Source organism: Lathamus discolor, chromosome 1 (genome assembly GCF_037157495.1).
Source record: "Lathamus discolor isolate bLatDis1 chromosome 1, bLatDis1.hap1, whole genome shotgun sequence".
In the NCBI taxonomy this organism is placed as follows: domain Eukaryota; kingdom Metazoa; phylum Chordata; class Aves; order Psittaciformes; family Psittacidae; genus Lathamus; species Lathamus discolor.
In genome coordinates, this window is record NC_088884.1 from 56,327,120 (window position 1) to 56,339,443 (window position 12,324).

Genomic DNA, 12,324 nt, shown 5'->3' on the forward strand with positions numbered 1-12,324 from the left:
CCTTTGTGAGACCGTTGGCTCTCCAGGCTAGGAAGCACAAGCAGAAAATGAGGGTTGGCATTTTGCCCCTTACTAGCAGCTGGGGCCCAACCCATTCAAGTCACACAACATGCTGAATTTGTGCCCTAACATGATCATTGCTAAGAAAAGATTCTGTAGCTAAGCCAGAATGATACATAGCTCTCAGCAGTGTCTAAAATTTAGGTATCCAGTTCTGGCAGTAGAATTCACTTCCCAAACCCCAAAGATGGATGTTCAAGAACACTGCATGCAAAAAGCTGAGATCCTGAGAATGGAATTTGAAATTAACAGAGGAATATGGGAATGTCACAAGCCTTGTCTATTATTTACCCTTCAAAGTATTTTATAGTATTTGGGTTCCATATTATTTCTTTATATTTCTCATATGACTGATTAATGTTTTTCTTGTAAAATATTACTCCCTGAGGACACAGTGATGATGATATCAATAGAAAATGGAGTTGGGCCTGTGTTTAGGGTAGTTTCCTGAGAAGTATCTCCTTGTCAAGAAGGAATTCAAATCTGCATCTCAAAACCAGACATTTCCCTGTGCCTCACCGTGCTGGCCTTTTAGTTATGAGTTATCACACTTTCTGTGCCAAGTGCTAAATACAGTGCTGTCAGTGTGGGGTAGATATGCTCTGTAAGCATGTGGACTGCATCAGGTACATCAGCATTAAATGAGATAACAAGTGAGCCCAGCCATAAAAGCCACACTTTTGTTTGGCCACATTTTTTTCAGGGCACTATATGCATGTATGTATAATCTTACCAGTGAAAGTTAAGCAGCTGATAATCCTGAAATCATGCACTTGCATTTCACAGAAGTCATACATTAGTCAACTGCTTGAATTTGAGAGTTTGACCCAAAGATATACTAAATTGGGGGGGGGGGGGGGCTGGAAGGGGTATGAAAGAAAGAGTTCATGTCTTCTACAGTTCTGCCTATAAAATCTTAATCGTCTTTCTGTTGATCAAGAAACAGGAGTCAGATTATCTGGGTTCTATTTCTGCAGTGATTTCAGATGTGGTGTTATTACGTTGAGTCTCTGCATGTGCAGTAAAGCTGGGTACTACTTTTCCCTCAAAGGAAACTTATTTTAAACCTTAAAATACCCAAGATAATTATTGTTTGTTTGTATTTTTTTCCTTGACATACTTTGCATAGTTATTTACAGCTTGAATGATTATATTCAGGGGAAGTCAGAGATGAGAACAGACAGAAATTTTTGCATTTAGGAAATTTTTGAGAAGGTTAATACAGCAGAGAGTGTAAAGGTATTACTTAATTAAGAAAACATTTCAAGGAAGAAGCTTGAGCAAAAATCCAGAGAAGGGTTTCTGAGGCTCCAGTCAGTTATTAGTGCTTCTCCATGGACATCCTACTGTACCATTTGGAATACTGTATTCAGTTCTGTACACAGTGTAAACTGGGTCACACAGCTTCCAAGGACAGTGTTCTGGAGGGGTTGATTTTTAGAGAAGAATAAACATGAGACTGATCAAACTACCTTTATCAGAAAAATAAAGGAACTAAGAACAATTTTTTTTTTCAGTGTTACGGAAACATGACTTGGGAAACCAAGAAAATAACTTTCTGGGATAATCTTTCCAAGGAATGAGAGGTCTTAGCCCCATGAGCAATTACGATAAAAGTTGTAGACCATGTACATTGACAACATTCCCTCACTGCCAGAAGAAAAGATGAAATGGTTACCTCTATTTCACTCTTGACCACATGGCTGTGGAAAACCAACTCATGTTCAGAATGCTGGTGTTCTGGACAGCAGTCTGATATCTATTATAGAAAGGAGAAAAAGAGAGAAATAGCAATATTTGCTTTCTTCTTCCTGATTAGAAAGTTCAGCAATAAAATGAGTTTGATGCTGGAATGCTTGTGTTTGGGATTCTTTTCCTCCCAAATTAATTAAAAAAAGAAAAAAAAAAAACCCACAACAAAACAAGACCTGTGGTTTAGAAAGGCAACAACAGTAGAGAACTCCATTACTTAATGTATCATAATGAAGTGCTGCTTTTGGCTTTGCCAAAACTTTGATGGGAAAAACAAACTGAAGCTGGCTGTTTAGGCTTCCTCAGTAGAGCATCCAGCCAGCTACAAGCAACACCTAATTCAGTTTCTTTAAAGATGTGCAGTAAGGAAATGCCACTTTTAACCCATTACAATTAAGTGTATGCAGCTAATAAAAGAGCTGGAAGGGAAAGGAGGATGATCCAGCAAAATTAAGCTGTTGCTTGAGATTGCTGGTTTGACAACCGGAAGAAGCAGAAGCAATTCCTCTCTGAAGCTGTCAAAACTGTTCCTAGTTCTTTCTCTGTCTTTGCAAGGGTAGCCATATAAGGCAGATAGAAGGGAGGGCTCCTGCCTTCCTCAGGGTGGGACTTGATAAGCTGGGTCAGAGTCAGGCAGCAGCTTCTCTCCCTGCACCTATCCAGGGAGTATGCTACGTGGAGCTGAGGGAGCATTAACGAGAAGGAATAGAAGGACAGGCAACAAGAGAAAGTAGGTTCAGGGTTTTCTGTGTTTTGTGTATGACTGTGTGGGATGCCCTGTTTTGATCAAGCAAGCTAGCAAATGTGTTTCAAGTGGCTTTTTTTGCAACTGCTGGGTAGCCGGCCTTTGCTTCAAGCACTTGGCTAGATAGCCTCAGCACCCTAAAATGAATCATATGGAAGGAGTGTACTTCTCGTAGGTGTTTCTTGTGTTCTTGTTATAGTTAGACTTTGATGAAGGCCTGTGTGTTTTAACTTTAATATTTGGTCCCTCCAGCTTTTCATTGTTCAGAGAAAGGATGAGGCAAAGCAAGTATTTCTCTGTTTGCTATAGCACTAATGTAGAAATGCATCAGTTTGCCTTACCATAACCAGTGTTCAGAAATGAGCATGCTATAACTGACATTCTCTCTCTAACTGAAAATGTGGGTGTGAGCCTCTCCTCTTCAGAAGAGCAGTAAGCTGCAACTCCTAAGCACATGGGATTTATATTGCAGATAACTACATTACGACATTACAGACATAATTTTAACATTGACATCAGCAGTGCTTTGAAGTTAAAGTATATCTCATGGTACTTATATTTTCAGAAGTTTTTCATATTTCTGTTTTAGCTAAGCATGTTAGGTAAGGAACCTTTTCATGGTGGTGTGAAAGAAATGAGGCAGTAGAAAACAATTACACTTCAGGAAGACAGCTGCTGTCCGTCTCACAAAATTATTAATATTGCTGCTAAGTATTTGTATTCACAGCAGTTTAAATCTGCCCCATGAATACATATTTTGAGTTCTCTAGGAACTTGAGAGTAGCAGAGTTAGCAGCAAACACTAAATGGCTTGAAGAAAATCAAGAATCAGGCCAGGAATCTTTCATCCTTTGCTTTTTAACTATATTAACCTCTCAGTGACAGTTATTATTAATTGGATTGTAATTTCTACACTTGATTAGAGTTGTTCCTGAGTACCATGGACTGCAAGATCAGATCCCATAAGGTGACTGAAAGAATTTATTTAAAATCTTTTTGTAACATTGCTGCTCTAGATAAGACCTCTTGAGGTGTAGGTGTTAAGTTCAAAACTTCGATCAGGTGTATTTCAGGTAACAGCAAGTTTATAAATTCTAGGAAATTTTCACAGGCCCACTTCTAATCAAGACACTTCAAGAACTGCTCAGCTTAAAATAATGTCAAATGGGTCAACTCCCAAGGCAATGCCGCTGCTGTACTTGTGTTGCATTGTTTAGTTTTAAGCTTCTTCCCTCACAAATGTAACTGTGAATCTTAATTTTCTTTGTTCCTCTAGAACTTAGCCTCTTTCCTTTCCCAGCCTCCTGTTGCTTCTGGCATCTAGCATGCACCATTGTCTAATACATTTCTCTGATTTAATTTCAGAGGCTGTGAATGACAGCAGGTGACAGGCTGACAGCTCACACTTGTGTCACAGAGAAGCTCCATGATAACAGCAGAAAGTCATCAGCTGCTGGAGAACACCCTCACTGTTGAGGACATACAATACTTCCTTTGTGATTTTAAATATTGATCAGCGTTAGTAATAGCTGTGTGTTGTTACAGCATGTCCTGTGATAGTGGAGAAACTGTTGGGCACCCCATGTATAACCGCTGTGGACAGGTTCAAGGCTCCACTTCGCAGCTGAGTAGTCTGAATGGAAATAGGGAATCTGCAGCTTTGCTTGGAGTCGGAGGAAGCTTAAGCAATATGCAGTATTCTTCTGTGGCGCTGGATCCAGAAACCCCAGGGAATAATGGATCCAGGATTCCCCACAACCCTGAGGAAGGCACAAGAGCTGCAGCCTTGGCAGAAGGTGAAGTCTGCAGGGCCTGCACAACCAAGTGTTTCTATAGCCATTACTTAGCTAAAACTAGTATGCAGGGAGATGTCTACAACTTCCTGGAGAGGCCCAGTGGATGGAAGTGTTTTATCTATCATTTCACTGTGTAAGTACCTACATTTTCACATCATATTTGGTGTAAGGAAAATCAAACTGTGCCCTTAATCAGCCAGAAATCATACTTCAGTACCATAGTCAGTACTTGATCTCCTGGGCTGAACACCTGTTACATGAGTAATCCTACTGAAAGCAATGGACAAGCCAGTTTCTTGAATGATCGGATGCTATATCCATTAACATTTCCAGAAGAGGGCTTTTTATTTGTCACATGATATTTGTCAGGTTTACACAGTGTATTTGATATTTCTGAGGGGAAGTCGTATATGCTCGTGGCAGTTTTTATTGCTGCCTTAGCTGCTTTACATTGTTCTACCTTCAGACACTGCAGTTTTTATCATGAGGTGTGGAAGGTTCAGCTGTGATGACAGTCAGTAAGTGTAAGTCAGTTTTGCTCATGCTGAAGTGCCAGAACAAGTGATCTGTTGGATATTCATAACTTTACTAATTTGAATTAATTTACAGCCATGAACACATAATGAGTACAAATTTAGCAAAAATTTTTCATTATACCACATATGTAGTACACACAATGATGAAATTAAGGCTTCCATTTACCCTTTGAAAACAGTGGTTAATATATTAGTGCAGCTGTTACTGTTTTGTTTGAGCTGCTTATAGTACCGGTCAAGCTTTGCAAGACCTCAGTTACTGTTTTGAATGATGCTTAGCAGAATGATGATTTGTCATTTTAGCTGTAGAAAGGGTCCGATTGTGCTCTTGCTGAGGCAAGAGGAAGTTTTACTGGCTATAGTGTATGCAAACTGAGCCAAAAGTCCTTGCTTTTATTATAAAATTAGCATATATCCTAAAGAAATGCAGTGTTGAAATGACTCCGTTTGTCTTAGATGAACTTTTGTGACGTGAGTGCATTTTGGAAAAAACATTATCACTTACTGTAGTCAGTAGCTGCCCAGAGAAATAAATGGTAATTCTAAGAATGAATCATAATGCGTCTATTTGGCATGGAATAGATGGTTTTACTAATATTTACTGCCTTTCACCACTCGAAATCATATATGGATTTTTTGAAAGGGTTTTTGGTTCATGAAATTTTGCCAAGTGAAAGGATAGGGCCTCTTTCAAGTATGCTTATAGTATACAACAATCCCTAAGGCTTAAACGAGTGTAATTTTGTGAAGATTTAAATATGTGAATAGTAATGATTTAAGCCTATTTAGGGTTGGGACCTCTTGCTAAAATACAGTTGTTTCATCCTCTGCTTTCATCTCATACCTTTAGTATGGACTTGTATTCTGCAATGGCCATTAAAATAAATAAATAAAAAAAAAATTTTACACACACCCCCCCAAACAAGAAAATTGGAGAAAATTGGATTTTTTTTAACTGTTCAAGGATTCCTGACTTTAAAGAAAGAATATGTAAACTGACCTCCTTCAAATGCTTTTTCTTTGAGATTACTTGAAACTTACTAGACATAATTTTTGGCCAGTATTTTTTCTTAAGAATATTTGTCCTACTGATTATCCCAATAACTACATGGCATGTTTATTTACATGGCAAGTTTATGTTTTGGAAAGAACATCCTTTACAACACTAATTATCACTAAATTTAAACATTGTTAAACCAATAAAGTGCTAATCTAAAATACAGTTAATTCTATAATGAGAACAAGCTGTAATTTCTTTTAAAAAGGTTTTCCATGTTGTATCTGTGGGTTTGGGGTAATTTATGCAGAGTTGATATGACAATGACTATTTTCATAACAAATCCATTCTTCCAAGTATGTAGATGATGTTTGTATAGCCTGGAGGAACTGGATGTTCAGTGTCCCTTCATTGTCCTTTTGTCCTTCATGTGCCACAAAGACCTCATAACTTATGTGTAAACTTGTGGGACTTTTCTATCCAAGAGGGACTGGAGTCTCTTCTGATCTGGAGCCAGTTCAGCTACAAACCCCCTAACTTTCCAGAAACAGGCAAGGCGAGGGAACAGCAAGTGCTCCAAGAGGTGACCTAGGTGACCTTCCTCTTGTATTCTGAAATTACCAAGATAATATCATCTCCTATAACATTAGTAGTGTGTCTGATGCTTCAAGTTCCTTTTAAGGGAGTAAACTTGTGCTTCTTAAGGAACTTTATAACATGTTAGAAAAGGGAATTATTTTGCCTAATTAAATCTGGAATTTGTGTTATTTTAGTGGAGTTATGCTAGGCTGAAATTATGGTTTCAAAACAAAACACTTGAAGGAGTGAGTGGATTTGCTTGAGAATTCCCCCTCCCAGTCCTGGAAACCTCACTTAGGTAATTTTCAGCTTCACTGTAGGTACTGTGAAAAACTTAACTCCTGAAATCCCCAAGAACAGAGTAGAGGATCTCACTGACAAGTTAGAAAGAGGTGGGGGCTTGAGAAAAGCTGTGACATGCAATAGTAATATATTGACCCTAACCAACCAATTCTTGTGGCTATGTAAACCTTTAAGGCATTGGATACCAATATATGTTAGAGTCCAGCTTTTCGCCATATGGTCCTCAGTCCAAAAAATGAAGTGTGTGCCTGGCTTGAATTTGATGTCTAAACTCAGCTATGCACTTGATTTAATCATATCCAAATGTGAAGATATTAGGGTATAAGCCTCATATTTCATCTTTTGAATGAAAAATAAGTCCATCTTGGCGATGAGTTATGGATGGTAATGAAGTTACTTGGCAAATTCCCACATTTAAATCATTTAATTGCAAGTGGAGCCTTATTTATGTGATGTTTCTGAAACATATATATACATTTAATTACAACTGTAATGGCTTGATTATAGTTTAGACTATTGTGTTAATTTGTCTAAAATATTGTGTTCACATACATTTGAACTGAGTGGTGAGGGGTGAAGTCGGACAATTTTCCTGATAGTAAGTTTATTGACCCCTATTAAAAAAAAAAAAAACGGTAGAAATGATCATTAACCAAAGCTGAGAATTATGTAGATGCTCAGAGTGCTTGAATGCAGTTGTGGTGGGGAATATTACACTGCCAAGCCTTTGCAGGCCACATTGGCCATTGGCAAAGGGTGAAGATGGTCCAGCTTTTATGCCATGTTTCTAGAGGCAAAGAACCAGAAGTAGGAGGGTATGACTTAAGCCTGTTGAAAGAAGAGGATCACTCTGTGTGCACCCACATGCACTCATACACTGAAGTGGTCACTGGTAATAAACCAGTATGGTTTAACTTGCGTTCAGGGAGAAGAACTGATTGCTGTCTTGTTATTTTGTTCTGTGAGTGATGTAGGCCACCTTGTGTCAGTTTAAGGCTATGTCTACATCACAGTGCAGCCCTGTGCTGCTCAGCTGCACCAGCCCAGGTTCCAAGAAGAAAGCAACTTAGTTTGCACAGGTTAACCAGCCTTATATCTGAGCAAGCAAGGTGGATCCATAGTACCTTTTCCTCTCAGATACACTCTGTTGTTTTTACTCATAGCAGTCCAATTGCCTTGTTCTAGCTTTTCCATTTCTTTGGAACATCTTAATTGTGACTTAATTTTGGTCTTTTTCAGCTGCTGTTGGCTGGGTAGCTAAGTCTTTTTCGGTTACAAGCCAGAAGCTTAGAAGGAACCTGGGTGGGTAGCACTTGGACTAAGAAGTGAGGAAGCAGAACAAATGGCTACACTGAGTGTGGTGAAATACGGACGGAGGAGAACCTGGGACCTGTAGACAGAAGGCTAGATTGTGTTGTCATAAAAACAGACTGGTCCAGTGATGTTGAAACAGGAGGAAAAGCAGTACAAAAGCAGGCTAGTTCAAGAACAAAGGGAAGCAGACTTAAGCAGGAAAGACAAATTAAAACAGGACTAGCAACTTTTGGAGATCAGAAGTCTAGTATAGGCACAAAGAATTGGATCTGTGGGACAGCTGTATATGGTCAAGAAGCTTAGAGAGCCACTGGGAGGAAGAAGGGGTAGGAGATGACATCTGGAAGCTAGGGGAAAGAGGGAGCATGGAATTCATGACGGGAGAAGGCACCTTTCACCCATAGGCAACTGGTTTGAATCTTGTCCAACACAATAGTGAAGAAGAAGTAATGACTATGGGGAGATACAAAAGGAGCTGTTGGTCTCAGTCCAGTTTTTAGTGAACGGATGTCAGCATCACCACTGGAGTTAGCACAGCTGGAAAGCTTGCTGGCAGTCACTAGAGAAACCACAAGCTGGTTGAAAAGGGAGGCAAGTCTAAGGCAAGAGGGAGGCCCATGAGAGGGACTCTGAGATTGTGTTCTCAGGCCTGCCATTTTCTTGTCGTGTAACACTGTGAAAGTTTAAGTGAGAACTTGCAGCTGTTCCAGGTTACTTTGTGCTGGTTTGGCCACTTGTTAAATGAGTCTTAGACCTTGCTCTCATTTAAAAGTGAGACCAGTCTTTATATCCTGTAACTTCCCATGGGATGGGGTGAGCTGATCTGACAACCCATTTCTAACAAATTACCTCCAGTTCTGCTCTCCTTATCCACCTTAGCCATTCAACTTCCTCCTGCCAATTCTAGTTGTCCTCGGATATCCTTGGTTAACCTGTTCAACTTACAATGTTAGCAGAAACCTAACCCAGCAGGAAAAAGTGGATAATCTTCATCATGTTAGTAGTACACATCCAGCATCTTGAAGTACTGTCCACTGTTCTCTTAGTGCTCCTAGTGGATCATAGTCACCTGTTAAATTTAATATGAAATTGTACAGAATAATTGCAAAGTAACACTGCAAATCATCTGGCAAGTACTGCAGGCCACCTGGTTTGACTACAAAACGTTTCACAAATGTAGAGTTTGCCTAGCAACAAAGTCTGCTCTCCAGGCTCATTTATGATTTATGGGGAAACAACTCCTCCAAACGGTGAGTCAGAAAGAATAATGGCTATTGCTCTGAATCATTCCTAGGCAATGCTGCCTGTCTCTGTTGACTGCATGGGAAAGATGAGGAGAGAGTATGGTTTCACAAGAGCTGGCATAATAGTTTACTGATACAAAGAGTGTAACGTTTCTTCTCTCACCTTCCCTTCTTCCGCCCTGGCCCCATATTTCTCCTGTGTAACATATGCTGCTTCTGGGAGTCACCGTAGCCCACTTAACCTAAGTCAACAAGTAATGGCAGAAATCTAGCACAGCAAGAAGGTGAATAGCTTTTTTGTTACCTTAAGGAGTTACAGCATGTCAGCAAATGGTCTGATGGTGCTGGAACCTGTACTAACCAGTTGGCCAGGACTGGGATGGGATGAGAGAGAGCCCTCTTTTTTGCCACCATAAATACAATTAGCTCAGTTTTATATGAAAACCTTCTTTAAGTTTACTTTGTTACCTCTCTTATCCTTCAGACTGCTTCCCACAGGTACACATGTACACACACGTACATGGTCCTGGTAGCTTGTTGAAAAGAACTAATCTAAGGAATTACTGTTGAGTAATTTAAAAGTGTGTGATCCTTACAAAAATAAGACAAATATCAATAATGTCACTAATTTAAAACTTTGGGAGGAAAGTGCAGATGATCGTGAACATGTTTGTAAAATGGGGGCTGGAGAGCTAAGGGTTTTTTTCTTTAGAAACAATTCTGTGTACTGACATGTTTGTCACCATGAGTAATACAAAAAAAGCCCCATCAGAGTTCAGAGTATTGGGACGAATTAAAAATTGAAATTTTCTCTTACGATTGTTTCTCTTCAAACTTTGCCTTCTCATTTTTTTTTTTTTTCAGTTCTTCCACACGTAAGAAATGCTGTAGTTGCATTCCGTCAATGCAATTGAAGAAGAGCCACCATTCTGGCTGATACTCCTTTTTTTTTTTTTTTTGGCATACAGCTGCCAATTATGTAAAGAACATTAAAAGGCAAAAATATAAGGATCTAGTGATTCCTTTTAATGACTGTGGGGCATTTGCCTGCATGTCGTTTGGTTGGTTTGGGTGTAGCAGCTCTCAGCTAGTGAAGCTTAATATATACATAGCAACTAAGTTAGCATCGTGTTCTCCTGCTTCAGTCTTTATCTGTAAATGGAGCCTATAGCCACATTATTTATAACTGTTTATCTCAAAGGGTATTTCAGATTCCAATTTTTGTTCTTTCCACAATTATCTCTAGAATGCAAGTGGATATTTTGCCTTTTCCAGTGATGTGATTGTAATATGATCAACATGAGCAACAACTAAAGTTCAGAGTAATTATAAGCATATGACTGCTGTTGAGATTCTGGTTTCGACCTCGATCTCACAGCTTAGGTCTGGACATGGTGTACTTTCATAAGGGTAAATTAGGGATTATTATTATTATCATCATTATCAGGCTTAGGGTGTTTCTTGCCAGCATAACAGTTACTTATTTAGGCATTTTATACAGAATTGAACTGATGAATTTTCCAATTTGGAACTGCAGTATCCACTTTTCATCTGTATTCTAGCTACAGAGAGGAACTAACCTGATGTCTATGATGATGAGCTTCAGGTACCAGAAGATGAGCAGTATTAAAGGGAAGAAACTCAAGAACTAGAGATGCATGTTCAATTGGATGATATGGTGGAATAGCTTAAGTTGCTAATGGAGGTGAAGTAATATTAAACAGAATTGTCTTTAGGATTCTGAAAGTTCTAAGATTCAGCTGTTCTAAAAATACATGGGGACAGCTACTAATTTTTAGCCTCTTTTCCTAAGGAAATGAGGTTTATTCAACCACACTGTCTGAGTGCGTCTGTCTGAAAGTGCCTTACCAAAAACTTTTGAGCCAGTTGGCAGGTTTCAACCAATATTGACAGAGGATGAGACATGTCAGAGATACTAAGTTACTTCATGTTTTGTTAAAATCAGCATTTGGATAGAGGAGAAATAAATTAATAACCCCAAAGATGAAAATATTTCATTTTGAGCTCAATTAGATTGGCACCAGAGAGTCTTTTCACGACAGAGATGTTACAAAAGTTCCTAAGGAAGAACTTTGATCTGAGCATACTTCACTTTAGGCACAGAATAACCTAACCACAGGGCACAAAGCCACAGAGTAAGTAAGTTTTATTTTCATTTTTTGAAATTATTGATGACTTTTTCCATCATTTATTTAAGAAATTCAATCCATCTTATTCTAGAAGCTAAATTTTGTAGTAGACTGGAATGAATATTCACTAATGTCTCTACAGGCTAATGTTGTTACTATAGTGAAACCATTTGTTTCTATAGTGAAAATAAATACTGTTGTGTGGTATTGATATGGTAATAGTAATGGAATTTGGTTATGCTTTTGTGAAAAAAAACCTTTGCTCTTTCATAAACCAGCAAAATAAAAAGATACTCCTTGATGTTAACATTACAATTGCTCATTAACTTGTGGACTTCACATGGTATAAAATTCAAGAAGAAAAGTGTATGATACCTTCATAATAATCAAGCTGGCATTAACTTATTGCTGAATATATTTGCACAGCATCATGATATGCATTTATTCTTTCCCTTTTTTTTTATACTGAACCTAAGAAACACCAATTAATGTGAGTACTAGAAAGAGGCTGGCATTACTTTGTAAATGGCGGTGCTAATTTCCTGTCCCTGTGGATATGTGTCATAGATCATATGCCGAAACCTACTGATTTTTTGGTCTCACAGTCAAGGTCAGTGATAAACGTATCCGAATCATGGACACTGATCATGAAATCAATGCTGAACTTTTTCTGTCAATGTTTAAAGAACTGATTAGGTCTCTTCCAGAAAGTCTTAGTCATATAGAAACAAAATGGAAGCTTGACTCCTGTGCCCAGGGAAGGAGAGGACATCCAGAAACTCAAGACATGGAGGTAAGAATAAAAAAAGACAAACATAGCAGCACAGACGTTAGTGGAAGATACAGAC

At 38.7% G+C, this 12,324-nt stretch overlaps 2 protein-coding genes across 2 annotated transcripts in view; one reads left to right on the forward strand and one right to left on the reverse strand.

The window, feature by feature from the left end:
* Nucleotides 1-12,324, reverse strand: part of CCDC91 (coiled-coil domain containing 91) — a 562,122-nt gene that overhangs the window by 353,219 nt on the left and 196,579 nt on the right. The window lies entirely within an intron of this gene.
* Nucleotides 2,473-12,324, forward strand: part of LOC136010716 (potassium voltage-gated channel subfamily KQT member 1-like) — a 475,694-nt gene continuing 465,842 nt past the window's right edge. The window contains exons 1-2 of the mRNA XM_065672339.1: nt 2,473-2,542; nt 3,923-4,486. Of these exons, the coding sequence (XP_065528411.1) occupies nt 4,104-4,486 (383 nt within the window). The 5' untranslated portion in view covers nt 2,473-2,542; nt 3,923-4,103. The remainder of the gene's footprint in view (nt 2,543-3,922; nt 4,487-12,324) is intronic.